This window comes from Muntiacus reevesi, chromosome 10, assembly GCF_963930625.1.
Source record: "Muntiacus reevesi chromosome 10, mMunRee1.1, whole genome shotgun sequence".
NCBI lineage: Eukaryota > Metazoa > Chordata > Mammalia > Artiodactyla > Cervidae > Muntiacus > Muntiacus reevesi.
Genome location: NC_089258.1, coordinates 49,313,134 through 49,333,440, shown reverse-complemented (window position 1 = coordinate 49,333,440; position 20,307 = coordinate 49,313,134). Strand labels below are relative to the sequence as shown.

At 42.3% G+C, this 20,307-nt stretch overlaps 2 protein-coding genes and 1 non-coding gene across 17 annotated transcripts in view; 1 reads left to right on the top strand and 2 right to left on the bottom strand.

Annotated features, from left to right (window-relative positions):
• LOC136176660 (beta-defensin 103A-like) overlaps positions 1 to 20,307 on the bottom strand; it is a 174,784-nt gene that overhangs the window by 76,704 nt on the left and 77,773 nt on the right. The gene's annotated exons all lie outside the window — the stretch shown is intronic.
• On the top strand, positions 779 to 14,235 carry ZNF705A (zinc finger protein 705A). Of its 15 annotated transcripts, none has more exons than XM_065946723.1 (9): positions 781 to 992; positions 4,523 to 4,622; positions 5,561 to 5,630; positions 6,021 to 6,137; positions 6,413 to 6,483; positions 10,430 to 10,556; positions 11,497 to 11,592; positions 12,082 to 12,161; positions 12,612 to 14,235. In XM_065946723.1, exons 5-9 carry the CDS (start codon positions 6,463 to 6,465, stop codon positions 13,260 to 13,262), a joined length of 975 nt encoding a protein of 324 aa, XP_065802795.1. In that variant the 5' UTR covers positions 781 to 992; positions 4,523 to 4,622; positions 5,561 to 5,630; positions 6,021 to 6,137; positions 6,413 to 6,462; the 3' UTR covers positions 13,263 to 14,235. The 15 variants fall into 15 exon arrangements, with proteins under 15 accessions (XP_065802794.1, XP_065802786.1, XP_065802788.1 ...); XM_065946718.1 differs by having other exon boundaries at positions 5,857 to 6,137; XM_065946717.1 differs by lacking the exon at positions 5,561 to 5,630 and having other exon boundaries at positions 5,857 to 6,137.
• TRNAY-AUA (transfer RNA tyrosine (anticodon AUA)) lies at positions 10,766 to 10,838 on the bottom strand. The gene has a single exon. It is a non-coding gene; the product is annotated as a tRNA-Tyr (tRNA).

Here is a 20,307-nt window from a genome sequence, read left to right as displayed (position 1 = left end):
TTCATCACCTGGTGACCTCCTCCAATGCTGTCCCCCTCCACGTCTTCACCTAACTTTAATTACCTCCCAGAGATCCCATTTCCAAACACCATCACATTGGGGGAACAGGGTTTTAGCGTATGAAAACTGAGGGGAGGGGGATTACAATTCAGTTCATAGCACCATATCACTGGTTGAGTGGTCTAGAACCCACTAGACCACGTGTTAGTGAACAAATCATCCTGTTGCTGAAGATCCTGGAACGGGGAGGTAGGGGGCTGGGTACTCTCAGGAGAATTTAGGGAACAAGAGCAGGATTTGGGCTGGACATTCAAGTCCTACAGAGTTTGGTCTGGGAGGGGGTACTTGGTGTCCCTTGTTACTTTCAAGTAACTGCGATAATAAACACAAATGAAAATGTGAAACTACAATATACTAAGAGAGTAATGACTTACACAACATGTGGGATATCATTCCCACTCAAATGTCAAACGTATCACAGGACTCACAGGACACGCTCCCAGAAAGGATTTTTGACTTAAATCCTTTTCTATTTCTTGAGAAGGAAAGATCTCTGCATTCAATATAAGTGGCCTCAGAACCCTAGGTTTTTACCTGAAAGCACCGTAAACATCTGACTGGAGGGAACGTGGGCGCGGCGCCAGGGGCCGGACACTGGACAAGGTCCCAAGGCGATGGAGACTGAGAGACGCGGTACCCAACCGGAAACGCCCAGGGGAGGGGAGGTGGCGCGGCCACGCCCCCAGAGCCACGCCCCTGGCCACGCCCCCGGCGGCGCCATTTCCTGCCAACCGGGAAGCAGATCTCCAGGACTGGCGGCCCGGTTCAGCGAGTGAGTTTCAGTAGTTCGTGTCCAAACTCGCGCGCTGACGCGCTCAGCGCCGGGTCCTCCACACTCCCGAGCCCCCGCGGCTGTTACCGTCCCAGCCGCGGGGAGCCCCACCTAGTCTGGAGGCGCTCTGCCGCGGGGGCCGGACCCACACCTGTTTCTGGTAAAACCGCTGCGCGCCTGGTCCTCGCCCCGACCTTCCAGCCTAGGTCCTCGTCCCCGTCTTCCCTCCTCTCCCCGCGCCTGATCAGGTCCCTCCGGCGTGTCCCCCGGCCCTGGAGGGCGGAGTCGGGCCGTCACGCCTGCTCCTGACCGCGGCGCCCGTAGACCCCTGTCCTCTCTGGACTCCTCCTTTCCAGCCTTGCTTCGTCCTGGGCCCCAGCCCTACTGCTGCCCAGGCGATCTCTTCGCAGTCATCTCCTCAGACAGGCCCCCGAGACCCGGGGTGGCAGTGCGCGGCCACTCCTGTCCTGTGACACCCCGTGGTTTCAGATCCCATCCCATTGGCAGCGCCTGTCAGGGTGTGTTTACGTTCCCAGGGCTCCACTGGAAGGCGTGCTCGTCCTGTGAATGCGTAGGTGGGGCAAGGGGATGAGGCGGAAGGGAGATCTTGGGATCTCTCTGCCCAGGGAGACAGCGTGAGATAGAAGCAGGGGGGCAGTTGAACTTGGGGGAGTGGGTCCCCTGGGCTTGGAAAGACACAGTAAAGAATGAAGGAGAGTGACCTGGACAAAAAGCAGGGGGGTGAACGAAAAGACACAAAAAGATGATCCACAGACAGATAGAAAAGGACAGAATGGGAGGAGGGAGTTCTTATGAGCCACAGTAGCAGCGAGGGGCAAAAGAAAAGTAGATCCCAGATTCATTCATTTTGTTCTTAAATTTCCAACTTAATACCCTTTCACGTGTATTGTGTCAGATTCAGTTGATGTCTCAGTGGTTTTCCAATTTATATCATATATTGAAAATATTCCTTAGTGCTAAATAAGTTTATGCTACCTCAGTGTGTTCTTGCTAAAGATATTGGTAATTTTTTACATTCACAGTCAAACCGTAGATTAACTCCTTAGTCTAATATTCAACACCGGTATCCCCTTAGATGAGCTTTTAATTTAGTGGGCTGTGAACTGAGGTTTCCAACCAAGTCTGGGCCTTTCTTCTGGATTCTGCAAACGCCTGTCCTCTCCTGAATCCCCTTCACCGGCCTCGCCTGGTCCTGGGGCCCTGCTGCTCCCTGGGGCATCTCTTCACAGTCTCCTCTTCAGAGAGGCCCCCCCCAGACATCCTTTCGTCTTGTCTTGGAAAGTGATCAAGGGTGAGCTGCTTCTGCTCAGGGTGAATAAGCTGCTGCGCTCTTTCCATTGCACATTTTCCAATGCTACTCCTTTCTTTCATCTTTTCCAGTGCTACTGATTAGGTCTTCTTAATATGTTTTTTGATAGCTGTACTGTGATATTCTAGGAAAGAGGAGTTAAATCCTTTGAGATTATTGGGATTAAAGTCATGAAAGGAAGTGGCTCTTGCTCAGAATTAGGAGATATGATTTTTAGGGGTAGGCAGGGTTGAGAAGGGCAGGCCCTGTTAACTCTCCCAATCAGGCTATGTTGTTCCCATGGGGACGGTGCTGGTTCCTGTCTGAGGGTCTCCTGCTGACCCCCTAGCCTGCTCCATCACTGGCAGGAAGTCATGAGTCCGCTTGATAAGGGAGGATCCAGACTTTTTATGTTGTTCTTGTTGCATTGGGTCTAGCGGGCACAGGCTTCAGTAGTTGTGGCTCGTGGGCTTCGTTGCTCCACCACATGCAGAATCTTCCCAGTCCAGGGATCAAACCCATGTCCCCTGCATTGGCAGGCGGCTTCTTATCCGCTGTGTCACCAGGGAAGTCGGGTCTAGACTTTTTAAACTAAGTGCAGGTCAAAAGTATCTCTCCAATGAGAAGGGATTAGAGGGCATCGCCTCTGTGAAGGAAGCTGGAAGAAAGAACAGGAGTGCTATTGAGGGGTTGAGGAGCCAGGAATGGGACGGAGACTGAGAAGCTTAGGAACAAGAGAAAGGGAAATCTCTTGCATCCTCCCCTGAGGTGAGCCTGTGCTTGGCAGATGCTAAGGAGACCATGGGTCTGTGACTAACAGGGAAGGCCAGTCCAGCTCACATACCCACTGCTGCTGCCAAATGTGTGGGGCTTCTTGTAGGGTGGGAGGGTGTTCTGAAGAAATGGACAGAAAAATCCACCTGTCCATCTCCTGTTTACTGCTTTTGAATCCTTGGACAGCAGGAGACTATCTAGGCCACTCAGTAAATTCCTTCCCCTGTGTGGTTGTGGCATTGGAAAGGGGAGTGTTGAGTCGAAGCCCTGAAGGCATGTTCTCCACACTGAGGAGTGATCACAGACTGATCTTGCCAGAGAAATAAGCTTTTCATGTGTCTTTTTTAATTCCTTGATTTGACTATCAAAACTTTTACTTAATTGATTTCTGTCAAATAATCTGTTTCTTCATTTTATTCTTTAATCTTTTATTTAATCTTTTGTATTTCTTTTAACTTTTACTAATATCTTAATTCCTAACAATTTGAAATGTCAATTTACTCTTGTTTCCTTTTAGTTTCTCTTGATTTATAGAGTCAAACAACTGGCTCATTCATTTTCAAGCCCTTTGTTTCTGTTAAGTCTATTTAAAGTTAAACTTTTTTTTTCAAGATAACAAGCATGGCCCTGTTCTGCGGTATTGATCATGTTCATCCTTCATGGTGACAGTAACTAACTGTTAATTGGCAATGGTCATTTGATTGTATTGTAACCCTATTGTTTAAACTATCATTGTCTTTCAAATAGTTTGTTTCTACTACTGATTATTGTTTATTTTTTCACTTTAACTTTACCCGCAGTAAGCCTGTGTGTCCTATTCGACATACTCTCTTTTGCATTTAGCTAAAATTTTCTCTGGGGCTAATTACACAGTCACATTTGATGGATCCACTGGGTGAACTGAAGTCTCTCCTTTGGGATAAATGGAGATAATAAGTCTCCACAGTTTGGAGACACTCATATACACGTACGCTCATATTCATTTAAGTATGTGTGTATGTGTCTTCCTGGGAATCTGGCCTCCCGGGAAGAAGGCCAGACTCAGGGACTGTGCCCTGTTCCCCAGCGCTCCAGGGCCCCACCGACTCTGAACAATAAGACTAGAGCCTTTCTCAGCCCTGACTGTCTCGCTACACATTCTGCCGTCTGCTCCCCACCCCCCCACAGCCTAGAGGTATGTACTTTGAGATCTTGCTTCCAAGCCTGGGGCTTGAGTGGGCAGCTAGATGGTCCCTTCTTGCCCTCCTCTATACTCGTAGGATGTAGAGCAGGTGAGCAGTTGCCTGGTTCTGGGCGCACCTAGAAAATGCTGCGGAGCCTCCAGGTGGCAAGGACCTCCTCTGTAGTTTCCATGCTTCTCCTGTTGTATCTATTCCAGGGCCTCCAAGGGCTCTAGGAAAATTTTCACTGAGCCTGGTCAGCTGTGGGCTTCCTTCCCAGGCTTTGCAGGCAGGATCAAATGGTTGCTGGTCCCCAATATGACTTAGAACGTTTTTCAGAGGCTCAGGCAGGCCAGGATGTCCTTATCTGGTCTCTTCCGTCAAAGTGGCCACTACTGGCCTCCTGAGAGAAACTTGGGAAATTGATGGACACTCATTTCTGGAAAGGGCCCTGGAATGACTTGAAAGCATCAGTGTATTTGTATGGATTTGTGGAACCCTCTGTAGTCCGTTCAGGAAACTCGGTGCCCTGTGTGAACAGAGAAAGGTGAGTCAGTGTTTTTTAACAGCAATGATAAATCATAATTGTTGTAATAAGGACCGTCACGGTGATGAATGTCAGTAATGATAGTGGTCCTATGATGGGAGCAATAGCTCTCCGTTCCCTCCTTCCACGTCTCCTGTCAACTAAGACTGTTGTCTCTACTGTATTGTTCTGTGTATTTTTTAAATGTTTTAATCCTTCTTTATTGAATTAAATCACAACATTATTTTTGTCATATCATTTCCTTTGTTACCTTTACCGTTAATGTGGATTTTATAAGTTGCAGACTTGTCTTTCACAGTTTTCAATTTCTCTCTGAGCCTTTCAATAGTTTTTACTTGATTTTTACTTAGTTCTTTTATCTCTTGCTCATTTTAAAGCCTGTCATCCACATAAATGAATGAGTTTTTAGCACTGTCTGTTCTCTTTTCTCTGCTCTCCCAATATGGTCTCTTCTCTTAAATTATTAATAAATCTTTATTTTACTTCAGAAGTTTCGGAGCCCTGTCAAGTCATTTTTCCTTCTGATGTCTTATAATCTCTTATTTTCATTCTTGTAATTATGCTTTGAAGTTCTATTAATTAAGGTTTTTAATAGTTTGTAGTCTTACCACTAAAATTATTATATAATCTTTAAATGATGTTCTGTTCCAAGGCAAAGAAATCTGAATATTACTATTCAGTCTCTTTTCCATGCCAGTCTCTCTTACGCTTTAGTCTTTTTAATAATTACTGCTTTGGTTATTTTTTCTAAGTCTTTTTTATTGAGTTGGGTTCTCCTTAAGCCACATGAATTCGTGGTGATAGTTTGGAGAAAGATATCAGCTCCCGTGGGGCTACCTTTATTTATAGTTCTCACCTACTGGTGACCTCTGATGCCTTCTGTTTGGAAGCGTGGGGAAAGCACAGTGATAGCTAGATATGTTCCTTCCCATTCACAGGGCTGTTCTGTTTTGTGTGCAGAGGGGTTCCCTGGATATCTTTTATGTCCTTAGAAGAAAAACTCTAAAGGTAAAAAAATTATTTTACATTTCAATTTAAATCTGCCTTGAGATCAAAACGTAACCTAACCCCATGGACAATGCCTCAGTAGTCTTACTAGATCTTCCTTCTCTTTTTGAGTCAGTACGTAAACTGTGTTGACGGAGTAGCTTCTGGACATTGTGAACTGTCCTCGGTATTGACAGCCTTTCCCCAGTTATCAGATCCTTGCATTAATCTGAGGCTTTTCTTACAGATCTGATTGACGGTACTATCCTCCTTGTTGGGTGACTCACAGAGGAAAATAAGAGGAAACAGTGCCCAGAATTCTATTTCTCACCCCCACCCCCAGACATTTAAATCACCCTTCAGATCCTTAGTCCCCTCAATTCGTCCCAGAAGATTCTTGTTCCTCTTCAGAGTGTGTGCCTACAACAGGCAGCGAGTGAGCCTGAGAACCAACCTGGCACTGCTTGTCTCTGGGATGCGGACAGCATTCTCCCTCCTGTGTATCACAGAGAAGATTCAGGTTTCCAGGTATGAACCAGTGTCGGGGGGACGGGTGTCCTCATTCTTCTGAAGAGCCGGTACCTCAGAGCTCAGGATAGAGGCAGGTGCTAAGGGGTGTAGAACATAGGACCCAGTCCACACGCAGTAAGGAGGAACACTGGGATAGAGCTTAGGGCCCACCTGGAGCGGGGTGTCCAGCCACTTCCTGGCCTTGTGTGTAGGACGGCAGGAGCTCAGAGGTGAAACCACAGACTTGCCTCAGTTTCAGAGAATGAAGGAATGTCCGTTTTCTCCCTCTGCAGGGTCTCTCAGCTTTGGAAGATGCTGGTTGAACATTCTGCTCCATGGAGACATGTACCTGACATCTTACAGAGTATGTATGGATTCTACTTGGGAAAACGATCAAAGATCTATGCTCTAAACTGGCGTGGCAGTTCTGACACAGAACCCGCACTGGGCTCCTTGGAGAGGGGAGGGGGTATATCTGATGGCTGAGTGCAGCTTTGGTGTTGTCCAGAGGCCCTGCACCTCAGTCTCTCCTCTCCCTGATTCTGGCTGAAGGCAGTTGATTTTAGGCCTCTGGTCATCAGAGTGTTTGGTTGTTGCAGGGAGAAGCCCCAGTTGTCAGGCTTCTCTCCCCGAGGTTCGTGGGATTCGGGTTGCGGTCACCAAGTATGGAACTCTGTGATCTCAAGCATAAAGCCTTCTGGAAGCATCCCAGCTCGCCTACACACCCTACACCATTTTTATCCATCCCCTCCCTGCTGAATGTTTTTCCCTCTGGGGTTCTGATTTTTCAGAAGGCATTTTAAACCATGAAAGGACAGAACTCACATTAAACTGTGGTCAGGGAACAGACTTTGGAGCCAGACACATGTGAGCCTGAAAGATAGTTATATGCTGTGTAGTTTTGGGTAGTGAGTGACTGTATCCCCAATAGTTGGCTTCTTTAGCTTTTCCATGGGCTGGGGTAAATATTAGAATTTTTACCAGGAAGGACAGACTCCATTATTTTGGAAAGGAGTTTATAATCAGAAAATAATTGTTTACAGGACTGCAGCCACTTGTGGGCAAGGCACGGAAGGCAAGTTACCTTACAGTGGACATTTCTCTGTGTTTATAATTCATACATAATGGTCAGAGGTGAACTTGCCTAATCATATCATTCTTAGGGAGATTTAGACCATGGGAGGACAGAGCATAAATAAATATCTAGTGACTAGTGAGATGAATGGCCTCAGGGAGTGGTAGAGTTCTGTGTAGATCAGGGCAGAGGGGAAGGGAAAGGTTTACCTCTGGTTGGATTTAGTGAAAGTCTCTGCTAGTTGAGGTTTAAACTATCCATGTTATCTGTTAAATTGATAAAATCACCAGGTTACTGTGAGGACTAAGTCAGTATGTAAATATCCAAGTACAGAGTCATATTTGATGCAAATGTATCTTTTTTTTTTTCTTTTGTGGACCTCAGGTACAAATGGGTGAGTTAATCTTACTTTTATTTATGACCCATTATCATCATTTTTCCATAAAATATATTTAATTATTATTGGTATTTTAGAGGAGAATTCCTTGGTGGATCAGTGGTAAAGAATCCGCCTGCCAATGCAAGAGACATGGGTTCAATCCCTAGGTTGGGAAGATGCCCTGGAAAAGGAAATGGCAACCCACTCCAGCATCCTTGCCCGGGAAATCCCACAGACAGTGAAGCCTGGAGGGCTGCAGTTTGTGGCATCGCAAGAGTTGGACATGACTTAGTAACTAAACAACAACAAAGGGGAGAATTTACACTTTATAAATGCTTTCTCTGTGTGTCTCTCACACACATTGTGTGCATATATATATGTATAAATGTACGCATGTGTGTGTGTATATAATGAAATGCAGGCGTATGGCAGCTAATGAAGATTAATGCAAGGATTTCAAGAATTTCAGCTACCCCTTTACTAAGGTAATCAGGTGGCATTAACTAGATTTCCTCCTAAACTCCAACCATCCTTGACCTGCAGGGTTGAGACAGTCCATGATGGTCCACTATGACTCTTAGACTCCTGCTGCTTTCTGGTGCAGGGGATGTTAAGAACAAGGCTGGCAGGATAGCTGCCATGATTCCTCCAAATGGAATAAATTCTTAAATTGATTCCATCATAATTCAGATTTTTAGTTCACTGACTTCTAAGTTCCTGGGGGACAGATCTAGAAGGGTTAAGGGAGAGCTGGAAGGGAGTGAGTTTTCAGAGAGCCCCCATGAATGCTAAGGAACCATTGTGAGTGCATAAATCAAGAATAATGAAATCTGAGAATTCCCAGTGTTACCTACAAATGAAAACCAAAATCTACATGTGGCATGAGTCAGGGGTCACTATGATTTGGAGTCAGGGAGAGAATTGAATAACTCTGGATATCACAGAGTTATTGAAGTGACTTATTAATATGAAGCTCAATACTTTGAGCTTTGATGTTCTTGTCCATACGTGTCCATAAGTTGTCTGTACTCCTGTTGTTTTGTTAACGACTACCCTGGGAGAGCAGCAGCATCCTCTGTGTGTTTCTCATAGAGTGTGCACCGCATGTTTATTGGTTAGACTGGGAGTCAACAACCAGGTGAAGGTTTGGGGTTTCATGAGATGTTGGACTGGAACGTGTGCACAGGACTGGAGTCTTTCGACTTTTCTCTCCATCCTCAGCTTTGCCTGCTTAATGCTGGGACTGTCTGTGAGTGAAAACCCAGAGAAAGACTGCTGGCAACTGAGTTATTGACAATGCAGCCATTGGTGAGTAGGGAATGCCTTTTTCTGCTGAAACTGCATTCCCTGCTCCTGAGAGGAGATGGGCAGGTTTCGCTTATTGGATGGATGTTCTAAGTGCAATCAGATAGTATTCATGGGTCTGAGCACCAGTGAAATCTATTAACTAGTATCCTTCCTAACATCACACTGATTTATTTCAGCCTCCATGCAGCTTGTGTATTTATAGAAGAGGTGAGAGAAGTATTCTTTCTCTAATCTGTCCCTGGTCTCATCAGGGAATAATTTACTTGTTAATCATGTTATTGGCTGTAATGGCCTAAGGTTGTGCTGACCAGAGATGAGGGAGGAGCAGAAGTTTACCATCCAGTGGAGAGGCTGCGGTCTCATCACCTGAGTTCAGTGAGTCCAGTCTTCACCAGTCCTGGGGGTGGGGGGGAGCTCTGAAAGGATGATGAGGGAAGTTGAGGACAGAGAATGCATGGGGAATCATTCATTTATTTTCTAACTTTAAAGTTTTGATAGAATATATCTGCTCTTTTAGGAACTTATTAAAAAGAAAATTAACCCTTTTTTCATACTTGGTAACTGAAATTAATATATAGGGGGTATTATTTCCTTTATTGTGGCTGCATGTTCAGGAGGAGGATAGTACAAGTAAAAATTTAAGACCCTGTGGATTGTTTTGAAGAGCTAGATAGCCCAACCCAGTCAAGAGGCTTCTGTTATTCTTTAGCAGAGAGGCAAGCTGAAGACAGGAGAGAGTGATGAGTGGTGTTTGAGGTCCCAGAGAAAATTGAGAACAGGCATGGTCAGGCTAGGACTGTCCTTCAAGAGAGCTGTCTCAGAGTCCCTGGCTTATGCTACTGAACTATCTGACCTCATACCTTATTGTGAACATCCAACTCTGAGTTCAGTGAGACCACACTTACTGATACAAAGTTCTATATGAAACTTGTTCATTTCTGAAGAATGATGGAGATGGTTTCAAGGTTCTTGGAGAGTTCACTGAGTAATAGACTAAGGTTTGTATTTAATGCATGTTTACTTAGATAGGAAGAACATCATCCATTAGTTCATTGGATCTTTCAGTACTCATATCACATTAGTAAACCATTTAAAAGATGAGGAGTCTGAAGTTCTTTCAGGGGAATGATATAACCATAGTTATGGTTTAAAAGTGGCAAATCATGGTTAATGTTTGCCTTGTGATATGTCTGTAAGTTATTTGAAATTAATCAAGAAGAGAGTTTTATGAATTTTCAAGTGAAGGTTTTAATTACATGTCTGAACTCATAATTACCAGTTTGGGGGAAATTTTTCACATTTTATCATACCACACTTCATGTGGTATTTCTTTATGACAAAGTTGTATTAATGCAGGCTGTGTATATCTCTGTGATATATCTGAAAAGCAAACACCAGCTCAGCATGAACTAATGGGAACCCCAAACTTGGCTTGATCCTTCTGTACACCCAGCGTCTCCACCCCCTTACTCAGCGCTGCCATATCAACCCTCCTGCCCTGGACGTTAATAGAGTTGTTCTGTCAGAACCATAATATCCATGTTGTAGGAATCAGTGACGTTTGAAGATGTAGCTGTAGACTTCACCCAGGAAGAATGGGCCCTGCTGGACACATCCCAGAGAAAACTGTTCAGAGACGTGATGCTGGAAAATATCAGTCATCTGGTCTTCGTGGGTGAGTCTGTCAACAATTATGTATGTATGCAGGTGAGTAGATAAGTAGGTAGGTTGGTTGGTAGGTAGTTGAGGTGAGGTGAGGTGAAGTCGATCAGTCATGTCCGACTCTTTGCAACCCCATGGACTGTAGCCTACCAGGCTCCTCAGTCCATGGGATTTTCCAGGCAAGAACACTGGAGTGGGTTGCCATTTCCTTCTCCAGGGGATCTTCCTGACCCAGGGATCGAACCTGGGTCTCCCGCATTATAGGCAGATGCTTTACCATCTGAGCTACCAGGGAAGCCCTGGTAGGTAGGTAGGTAGGTATTTATTGATTCAGTCAATAAGTTTCTAGAACAGCTTCTACATACTCACCCAGTCTCTGTCCTGATGCTTTTGTAGGCCTTATAACTACATTCAAGTTGTTTCTTTATGGAATACTTACATCCAGTTTGTCACCCTACTAAATGTAATCTTGACCACAGTTTAATCTCTTTCTTCCTATTCAGTCTCTAATATTCAGAACAGACCTGGGAACTTAATATTTTTGATGTATCAATAAATTGAGTAAATATTTTCTAATTATTCTGCTTTAGTCACCATGCTGAGGATTGACAGCAGATTAGAGAAAATGGTAAAACCTTGATTATACTTGTGGAACTTATTGGCATCTGTTTGAAAATAATATTCAGCCTACTATGGGGACATTTAATTTCTCCATTTTGGAAAAGACTAAGGATTCTGTGTGTCCTGTCTTCGAACATGGACATCAGCATCTAGAGGTCTTCACTATTTTGGACACACAACCTGTATTTCAGTGTTTTCTCTGTTCAAGGTGTTGTTGCCTGAGCTGAACTTCAGTGGTCAGTCTTGTTATTTCTCAGTAGCCTGTCCTGGACTTGATGATAATGTGCTTTTACTAGCACAAAACTCACAATCCACCTTTTTCCCATGAACAGGGTATCAGCATTGCAAATTGGATGTGATTTTCCAGCTAGAGCAAGGTGAAGAGCTGTGGATTGAAGGAAGAGGATTTTTCCAAAGCCACAGTCCAGGTATGCATCAGGGGCCTGTGCCTAGTCAGTGATACTGAGCACATACTTAGAAAACATCAACTGAAGCTTTTGTTAACTGAGTGATATTTTCTAAGATGTAGGTGAAGGACAGTAGGGCAAAATTCTTTAAATGTTGTTATTTCAGGCTCACTCATGTGTCCTCCTGCCATTATCTTTTTTTTTTTTTTTTTTTTGGCTTTAGGGAAAAGGACATTCATATACTTATTAAACTTTCACATAATAACTCTTGTTCCCATCCTCCCCTCTGAAGGTTTTCCCTCTTTACCTACTCAGCATCTCATCTCCATTTTCATTTTTTCATATTTCAGTCCTGAAAATCTTTACTAATTGTCAATGCCCTATAATGTGTTTCTGTTTCTTGGAGTGTTCCCCATCGACATGCCAGTTTTTGAAACATAGAAGTCGGGAGTTTTTCAACATTTCCATTTCCCTAATGCCATTCTAATTTTTTTTTCCCAATTATTTTAGGCAGGAAAAGTGCCTTTAAAGAAGAATTGTTAGCCACACAGCATATCAGCAAGAAGGACACATCTACAATCATCCCAATGGTAAGTTTCCTGAGTGTTAACCCTGGTCCTCAACATTAAAAACCTGGCAGTGGGTATTAATAATTTGGATTAAGGTATTTCTGAGCAAAAAGTTTTAAATGGTTTGAATTTAGTGAAGAAATTAACCTGACCTCAAAACCATAACCTCAGATCTTAAAAAAAAAAAGAGAGGATGGGCAAATGCATAAATATTGTTCATATGTCTAGTCTTTGAAACATATTGCAGTCTTCAGAATTAACCTATAAGCTCAAACTGAAGTTGGGATACTATTTAGAGAAAGTCTTTATAACACATAAAAAGCAAATCACCGTGTGTGTGCAGGTAATATTGGGAAGATTGTAAATGGAAGCTCTCACTGAATGATGTGTTTTGAATTCGTATGTAGAGCAAGGAGTGTATGAATGTATGTAGACAAACCACTAAACAGCCTTTCCTCTCCTTTCCAAAAGCAGACATTTCACACTCCAGAGGATCCCTGTGAATGTAATGATTTGGGAGAAGATTTCAGTCCTAGCTCCACACTGAGTCGACATTTGTTAACTCACACAGAAAAGACACCCAATATCAGCAAAGAGTATCAAAAACCCCATAGTGACCAGTCATACCTTAATCCACATAAGCAGATCCACACCAGAGGTAAATCATGCGAGTGCCATCTGTGTGGCAAAGCCTTCAGCAATTGCTCTAGCCTTAGGAGACATGAGATGACCCATACTGGCGAGAAACCTTATGAATGCCATATCTGTGGGAATGCCTTTATTCAAAGCTCTGACCTTAGAAAACACAATCTGACTCACACTGGAGAGAAGCCGTATGAATGTCATCTCTGTGGAAAAGCCTTTAGTCAATCCTCCAACCTCAGACAGCATGAGAGGACGCACACTGGAGAGCAACCGTATGAATGTCAACTCTGTGGGAAAACTTTCAGTAAATGTTCTGCTCTTAGACGTCACGAGAGAACTCACACTGGAGAGAAACCGTATGAATGTCATCTCTGTGGAAAAGCCTTCAGTCAGTGTTCTGCCCTTAGGCGACATGAGGGAACCCACAATGGAGAGAAAATTATGAATGTCTTCAGTAAGTATTCTGACCTTAGATGACATGGTATTATAAACGTAATAAACATGAACAAGACTTCAACCATGGCTTTAATATTTGAACACATCAGAGAGTCACATCAAAGAAAGCTGTAATCACTGTAAAACACTAATCAGTGGGGAGGACCCTTCAGTTATCCTTACTCCATTTGACATATGCAAATTTATATGAAAGAGAATCCACACGTGTGACATTTATATAGCAAAACCTTCAGTCTGTTGTGTGGTCATAGATGTCATGAGAGAACTTGCACTGTAAATATAAGGAATGTGGACGTCTTTAACAACAACTCTAAACTTTAAACATAGTGGAGGATTTGCATAGGGGAGAATCCAAGTCTTCAATCAATGTGAAAATGCTTTCATTTATAATTAATGGTAAACAACATGAATAGACTCCATCTAGGAAAGCCTTTAGGTCTAATCACTGTGAATAAACATTAAGCCAAGCACAGTTGATGTGCACAAGAAAACTCAGTGAAGGAATAATCACTATGACAGGAAGTAAGGAGAAATACTAAATAATTCATCCTAAAGAAATGATTCACTGAAAAATCATGACAAATCCTTTATTCATAAGATCCACTCCTGAGGTACATGTGTGGATTCAGACTGTACAAAACACTCTGTGTCATGAAAGAAGGAAAGTCTTCAGTGACCTCATTTCATAATCAACATTAAGGTTCTCATGTTGAAGAAACAGTGATCCTAAAATCAAGTGGAGAAAACTTCATCTAGATTTAAGAAAACTAAGGGAGGGGGTGAAAAACCCTTTAAAAGAGCTTTTAACATACAATTTAGCAAATAATTCAGAATTTTGGGTGAACTATTTATGAAGAAAAATCTGACACATAAATCCAAGATAGTAAAGTGATCTGGGAACACTGAATGCCAAATTTTGTAAGAAACTAAACTTTTTTCAATAGATTATTATTTGTAAATATTTAAATAATAAAGTCTATTGCTGAAAAATCTAGCATGTTGATGAAGTTCTAGTCTTCTTCATGCAGCTGTAAACACACAGATCTGGCTCTGCACTTGATGACATGTGGGTAAGATTCAGCCTGACTCTGAGTCTTCCCTATTTCTCTCACAGCTCCTTCCACGCAGCTCAGCTGCACTCCTTCCAGCTTCTCACCATCAGCTGTCTTCATCCACACCCTGGTGACAGTGTTCAGCCCACTGGCTGGTTTCTCAGATGCCTGACCCTGGCCCACCATATGGACAGTGTCATGGACACCTAGTGTGAACCCTGGGGCAGCTACATGGGGCCAGAGAGACGCAGCTCTGCTGTTCCAGGCCAAGAGCACTCCTTAGGAAGATTTTTCTGTGAAGCCTCTGAGTCGAATTAATCGGGGGCAGAGTTCATTGCACGACCCCATCCCACATTTTATCCAGGTGAATCCTTAGTTATGCACCTACTCAGCCTCCAAACAGGCTGCTGTGCCACCCCCCAACCCCCCCCCCCAAAAAAAAAACACACAGCAGCCCTGGAAAGAAGACCCAAGCAGTATAACATCCCCTACCCTCTCAGATACCCCAGAAGCCCTTCTTATCATTAAGTTAATGTTCTTTTCCCCAAGCAAAATGAAAGTTTCTTCAAAGGAGGTCTCCCCTGCTTTGCTCCCAGGGCTTGGAAATGTATTGCCTTTCAGCACACTTCCACACTGAACCTCTTATCTGTAGGGGAAGTACTCTCAAGAGAATACTAAGCAGATGGGTGCTCTTCCCAAAACTTACACAATCACCAAATCATAGTCTGAGGCCAATTAAATAAGCACATCTCAGGGTGAAACATAATTTTTTTGAAAAGTGATTCTACTGTTCAGGTAGGGTGGAAACAGGTCATGTGTGAAGATGATGAGCAACATTCAACATCTTGGTGTTTTGGCTGGAGAGGGATCGGCTGTGATCAGGGAAGTCCCTATTAATATTTTATATAATAAACACAGGTGAAAGCCCATAGTACTTTTAGCTCCAGAATATCTATTTGACTCCATTTTATAATCTCTATGTTGGGAATTCCCTTGTGGTCCAGGGATTGGGACTCTGCTCTCATTGCAGAGGGCCCAGGTTCAATCCCTGGTTGGAGAACTAAAATCCCGTATCCCAAGGGCACAGCCAAAAAAAAAAACCTCTTAATTGAAACTCATGATTTGATGAAGCATCATTTGCATGGTTTCCTTTACTTCTTTGAACAACATTGAGACAGCTGTTTAAAGCCTTTTTCTAGTAACTCCAATGTCTGTCCTTCCTCAGGGACAGTATCTGTTAATTTTCTTTTTCTCCTAAGGATGGGATGTATTTTCTTGTCTCTGCATGAAATACTGGATATTTTGAATATTATAATGTGTCTAGAAATGAGACTCTCCTGCCTTCCTGAGATATGTTGACATTTTATGTGGTTTGTGCTTATTTGTTTGTTTATTGATTTTCTGAACTTTGTGTAAAAGGTTTTGTTATGTATGATACACCACTGAGGTCTGTATTACTTTAGTGGCCACCTTGTGATTTGAGAGAGATCTCCTTAAACACCAGAGCCAAAACCAAAAAGCCCCCCTTCCACACAAAATACTCTGCCAGTATCACCAGATCTCTGGTGTTGGTGCTTTTCTTAAAGCTTAGCCGGGAAGTTTACAACTGTCTCACCCTTCCCTCACTGCTTGCTCTTACTATCTTGCATCACCGTGCAAGATTTGAGGATCCACCTTCTTATTTGAGAAGCTCTGTCCTTGTATGTATATATAACTACAGTGTGAGATGATGGACTACACCAAGGAAAGAAAACCTGCACCATCTGAAAACACAGAGGTAGGTAGCAGAGAGGGTGGTTTTCATTTCCTGTGTGGAAAACAGCAGTGAGAGGCCTCTCCAATAACATGAACTAAAACCTAGTAGTAGGTAAGAAAATAGGTCCTCAAATCCTTTGAGAAGTTCTTCTATAAGACGTGTGTAAGATCTAGAAACTCCTCTAAGTTTAAATACATGAGAATGATAGGCAGAACTGTCTAAAACTGGCTCTAGTGTTGCCTAATCAGAGAAAAATCCATTCACGTGCATGGGTCTACCCTTACCCACTGCTCTGTGACCCTCCTCATCACAATGCCCAGGGCCTAGTCACAGTCTTATTATGAGCCATCAGCCATAACTACAGCAAGAGAACAACCTCCCAGTTTCTAGTCTTTTCCATATGGGAGGACAACCTCCAGGTGATAACTGTGCTGGACTCAGAAGATTAATATCACCACCACATTTGATATTCAAAGGTACGCCTTACTCAGTTTATTAGTTCTGAAGACAAATCTGTCCTTTAGGGAACACTAACCCAGAGAAAGGTTACCAACTGGTGATTCATGATCACACGCTTATGGAACCTTCCGAAAATCATCTTTGAATTGACCGAGAACTATAGTTATATTCAGGTTCTACTGCATTGAATAAAGACAATATTTCTTAGGGATTTTCACATTTTAAGAACTTTTAATTACAGTGTTATAAATCAAACACGATTGAGATGAAAACAAAGTCAATTTCCTCTTGCAGCCCCCAGGCAGTGAAAGCCCTCAGGGTCTAGAACGATGATTTGATGGCATGTCGACTACAGTCATGTCTGGAATTCAAAAGAAAAACCAATAAGATTTTGGATAACCTATACTAGAACTTCTAGTATTAAAGTAGAAAGTGAATTTAAATGATAGTAATTACAATATTGATGATATAGTAATTAATGAAAACATTAAATAATGATGGAATATTTTAGTGGTAAACAAATTTCAACTTCATTAATGTGATATATGCTTATACTGAATTATGCAGTAATTAATGATACTATCAAACAATGAAGTACTGTTAACATAGTCTACATTACTAATATATCAGAATTTGAAAGAGATGTTAATAAAATTTTAATAGAATGCTTTCTAACATTCTCAATAATAGTTATATAAAAGTTGTGTGAGATATTATTTATTCAACAAATAAAATGATATTTCTCAACATCAGTTTTAGGTTTACAACAAAATTGAGAATGTACAGAGACTGCTCCTTCCCCCAAACCACACAGTCTCCTACATTATCAACACCACTACTAGATGGTACATTTTTTAATAAAGATGAACCTACACTGACGCATCATAATCATCCATGGTCCACGGTTTGCATTACAGTTTGCTCTTGGTGTTGTACATTCTGTGAATTTGGACAAATGTATAATGACATGTATCCATCATTATAATGTCACACAGAGTATTTTCACTGCTCTAAAAGTCCTCTTTGCTGATTAACTTTTTAAAAAGTGTACATTTACAAAAGAATGAGTTATCTGAAATTATATTTTAATGGCTTTTAATTTTCCATGTAATAAAATTATTGTCACCATTTATTTATGAAGAATTCCTAGTATTGGTTAATGTCCTCATCTGAAATGTCAAGTAATTCACACTTGGCATACTTTACATATATCATTTCCTGGTAAAGAACACTTTATCTGAATGTTTTATTACTATTAACTAGCCTATCTTAATCTACAACTTAATCTATGTGTGCTAAAAAAAAAATTTGTTAGGTTAATACCATTGACCTTAAATTCCATAATAATTGGTTATATTTTGATGTAAATTTTTCATTTTATGTAATATTTTGATTTCAGTTCTTTTGGAGGCATGTCCTCTGTACATCAACAGTTATGTGGGTATGTGAATGAGCCTAGCATGAAATGTTGCTAGATGACAGACCCTAAGGTAGAATTAAAAATAGACATTATTTTATTCTTTATATGCCTGGAACATAAAAATCCACATATTATCACATGAATTAGCAGTATACATTATGCATAAAACACATTTATTTTTCCATTATTGCTGGTTCTCTAAGAAATAAGCTGTAATAGATTTCCAAAATCAGCTTTTGGGAATTCCCTGATGGTCCAGTGGTTAGGACTCGGTGCTTTCACTACCCTGGCCTACGTTCAATCCCTAATCGGGGAACTTAAGATCCCTCAAATCACGTGGCACAAAAAAGTAAACTTTTAATGTATCTTCTAAATATGATAATCCAGATTTAATAATGACAATAACAAACAGCACATGTTCCTGTTCTGTTACAGGGATCATACAAGAGCATTCAGTAATTATTCATAACTTTCCTTGTTATTCTTCTCCTCAACCAAATTAAAAAACTAGGGAAGTTTGGGAAATAGAAAGTTCACCTCTCTGTTGGAGAAAATGACCACTGATCCCCAGAAAGCAGGAGTCAAAAGTATTATTGTACAGTAGTTTGTGAGATAAACTGTAAACACTTGAGGCCGTTTTCCTCTGGGAGATTGAGCCCACTAGGCTGGGTGAGAGTGACAGAGTGCCCAGAGCGTGTGCTGTGAGCGTGCCCCCAGCACACACACAGCGCACACCCACACAGGCCTGTCGGATCCGACGGGCGCTGTCATTGTTACATCACACAGTTTACACGTTAATTCTCAGAGTAAAAGCCAAAGGGTTTTTTTTGTTTGTTTTGATTTCATTTCAACTAGTTTTTCACTGTCATGAATGCTCCGTACAAAATGACTTCTGTGATAGAAATTTCTATTTTGTGTCAATTCACTTACTATCTGGAATGTTCTCAAATGAGAGTAGGGAAGCCACCTTGGCACCTGAGTGTAGGTCACGGATCAGCCTTTGAATATCTCACTCCAAGCTGGCATCTGGAGCAAGGCAGGCTCAGCACTACCAGCCCTGAATCCAACAGGGCGGGCATGAAAGCAGCTTCTGAGACTGGGCTGGGGGCAGTGGGTATGGGAATGGCAGGGTAGAGTTGGGGTGCAGAGAGAAAATTGACATCTGTTCGGGGAGCTGAGAGACCAACATCAGGAGAAACTGTGGCGGGATCAGCCCCGAGGGGAATGAACCAGGGCTCACTGGCTGCCTGGACCCTGGCTCATCCCTTTGCTGAAGGTCGCTGTTACCACCAGCCCAGTTCCCATCCTCCTCCAGCTCTCTTTGGCTCGCATATTTTCCATCAGGTTTTCACTCCATTTCTGTCTTCTCTTGGACCTAGAGTGCAGAGCAGACACCCTGAAAGCTCTGGCTCACCTGCTGCCCTAGTCTTTGAAGGCATTTCCACATTAGTTGCAGACACACAATTTGTCCCTGTGTAGGTTCTCTGGTGTGTATAAAGATTAAAATTGAGGATGAAGATAGTCCTTCATTACATTTATAGTGTGAGTTCTTTCACATCAACTAAGGTTAAAGAACTATTTGAAGGCTTTTCCATAACACATGATTATTTTCTTTAAGGATTGGACATATGCCTGGAATTTTGGCCACATTTATTTCATATGTAGGATTCCTCTTTAGTGTGAACTGTCTCATGCTATCTAAGGCCAAAGTTTTAAGCAAAGGATTCCTAGTTTTTCCCCAGTGTGATTCTCTTTTGTTGACTAAAGATGAAGGAAAGGATGACAGAAAGTTTTACCATGTTTATTACAAAGGATTTCTTTTGTGTGAATGTAAGTTAACCTTTTGACTGAAATACTTCCCATAATCATGACATTTATAGGGTTTCTCTGTAGTGTGTGTTCTTCGGTGTATACAAAGCTGAATGCATTGATGGAATTCTTTGCCACACGCATTGCATTTATAGGGTTTCTCTCCTGGGTGAGTTGTTCGGTGTGAATCCAAGTAAGTGCTTTGGCTGAACTGCTTCCCACATACCTTACATTTATATGGTTTCTCTCCCACATGAATTCTTCATGCAAGTAAACATTAGCCCTGTGGCTGAAGTTGTTGGAGAAGACTCTTGAGAGTCCCTTGGACAGCAAGGAGATCAAACCAGTCAGTCCTAAAGGAAATCAGTCCTGAATATTCATTGGAAAGACTGATGCTGAAGCTGAAACTCCAATACTCTGGCCACCTGATGCGAAGAACTGACTCATTGGAAAAGATTCTGATGCTGGGAAAGATTGAAGGTGGGAGGAGAAGGGGACGACAGAAGATGGCATCACCAACTCGATGGACATGAATTTGAGCAAGCTCCAGGAGTTGGTGATGGACAGGGA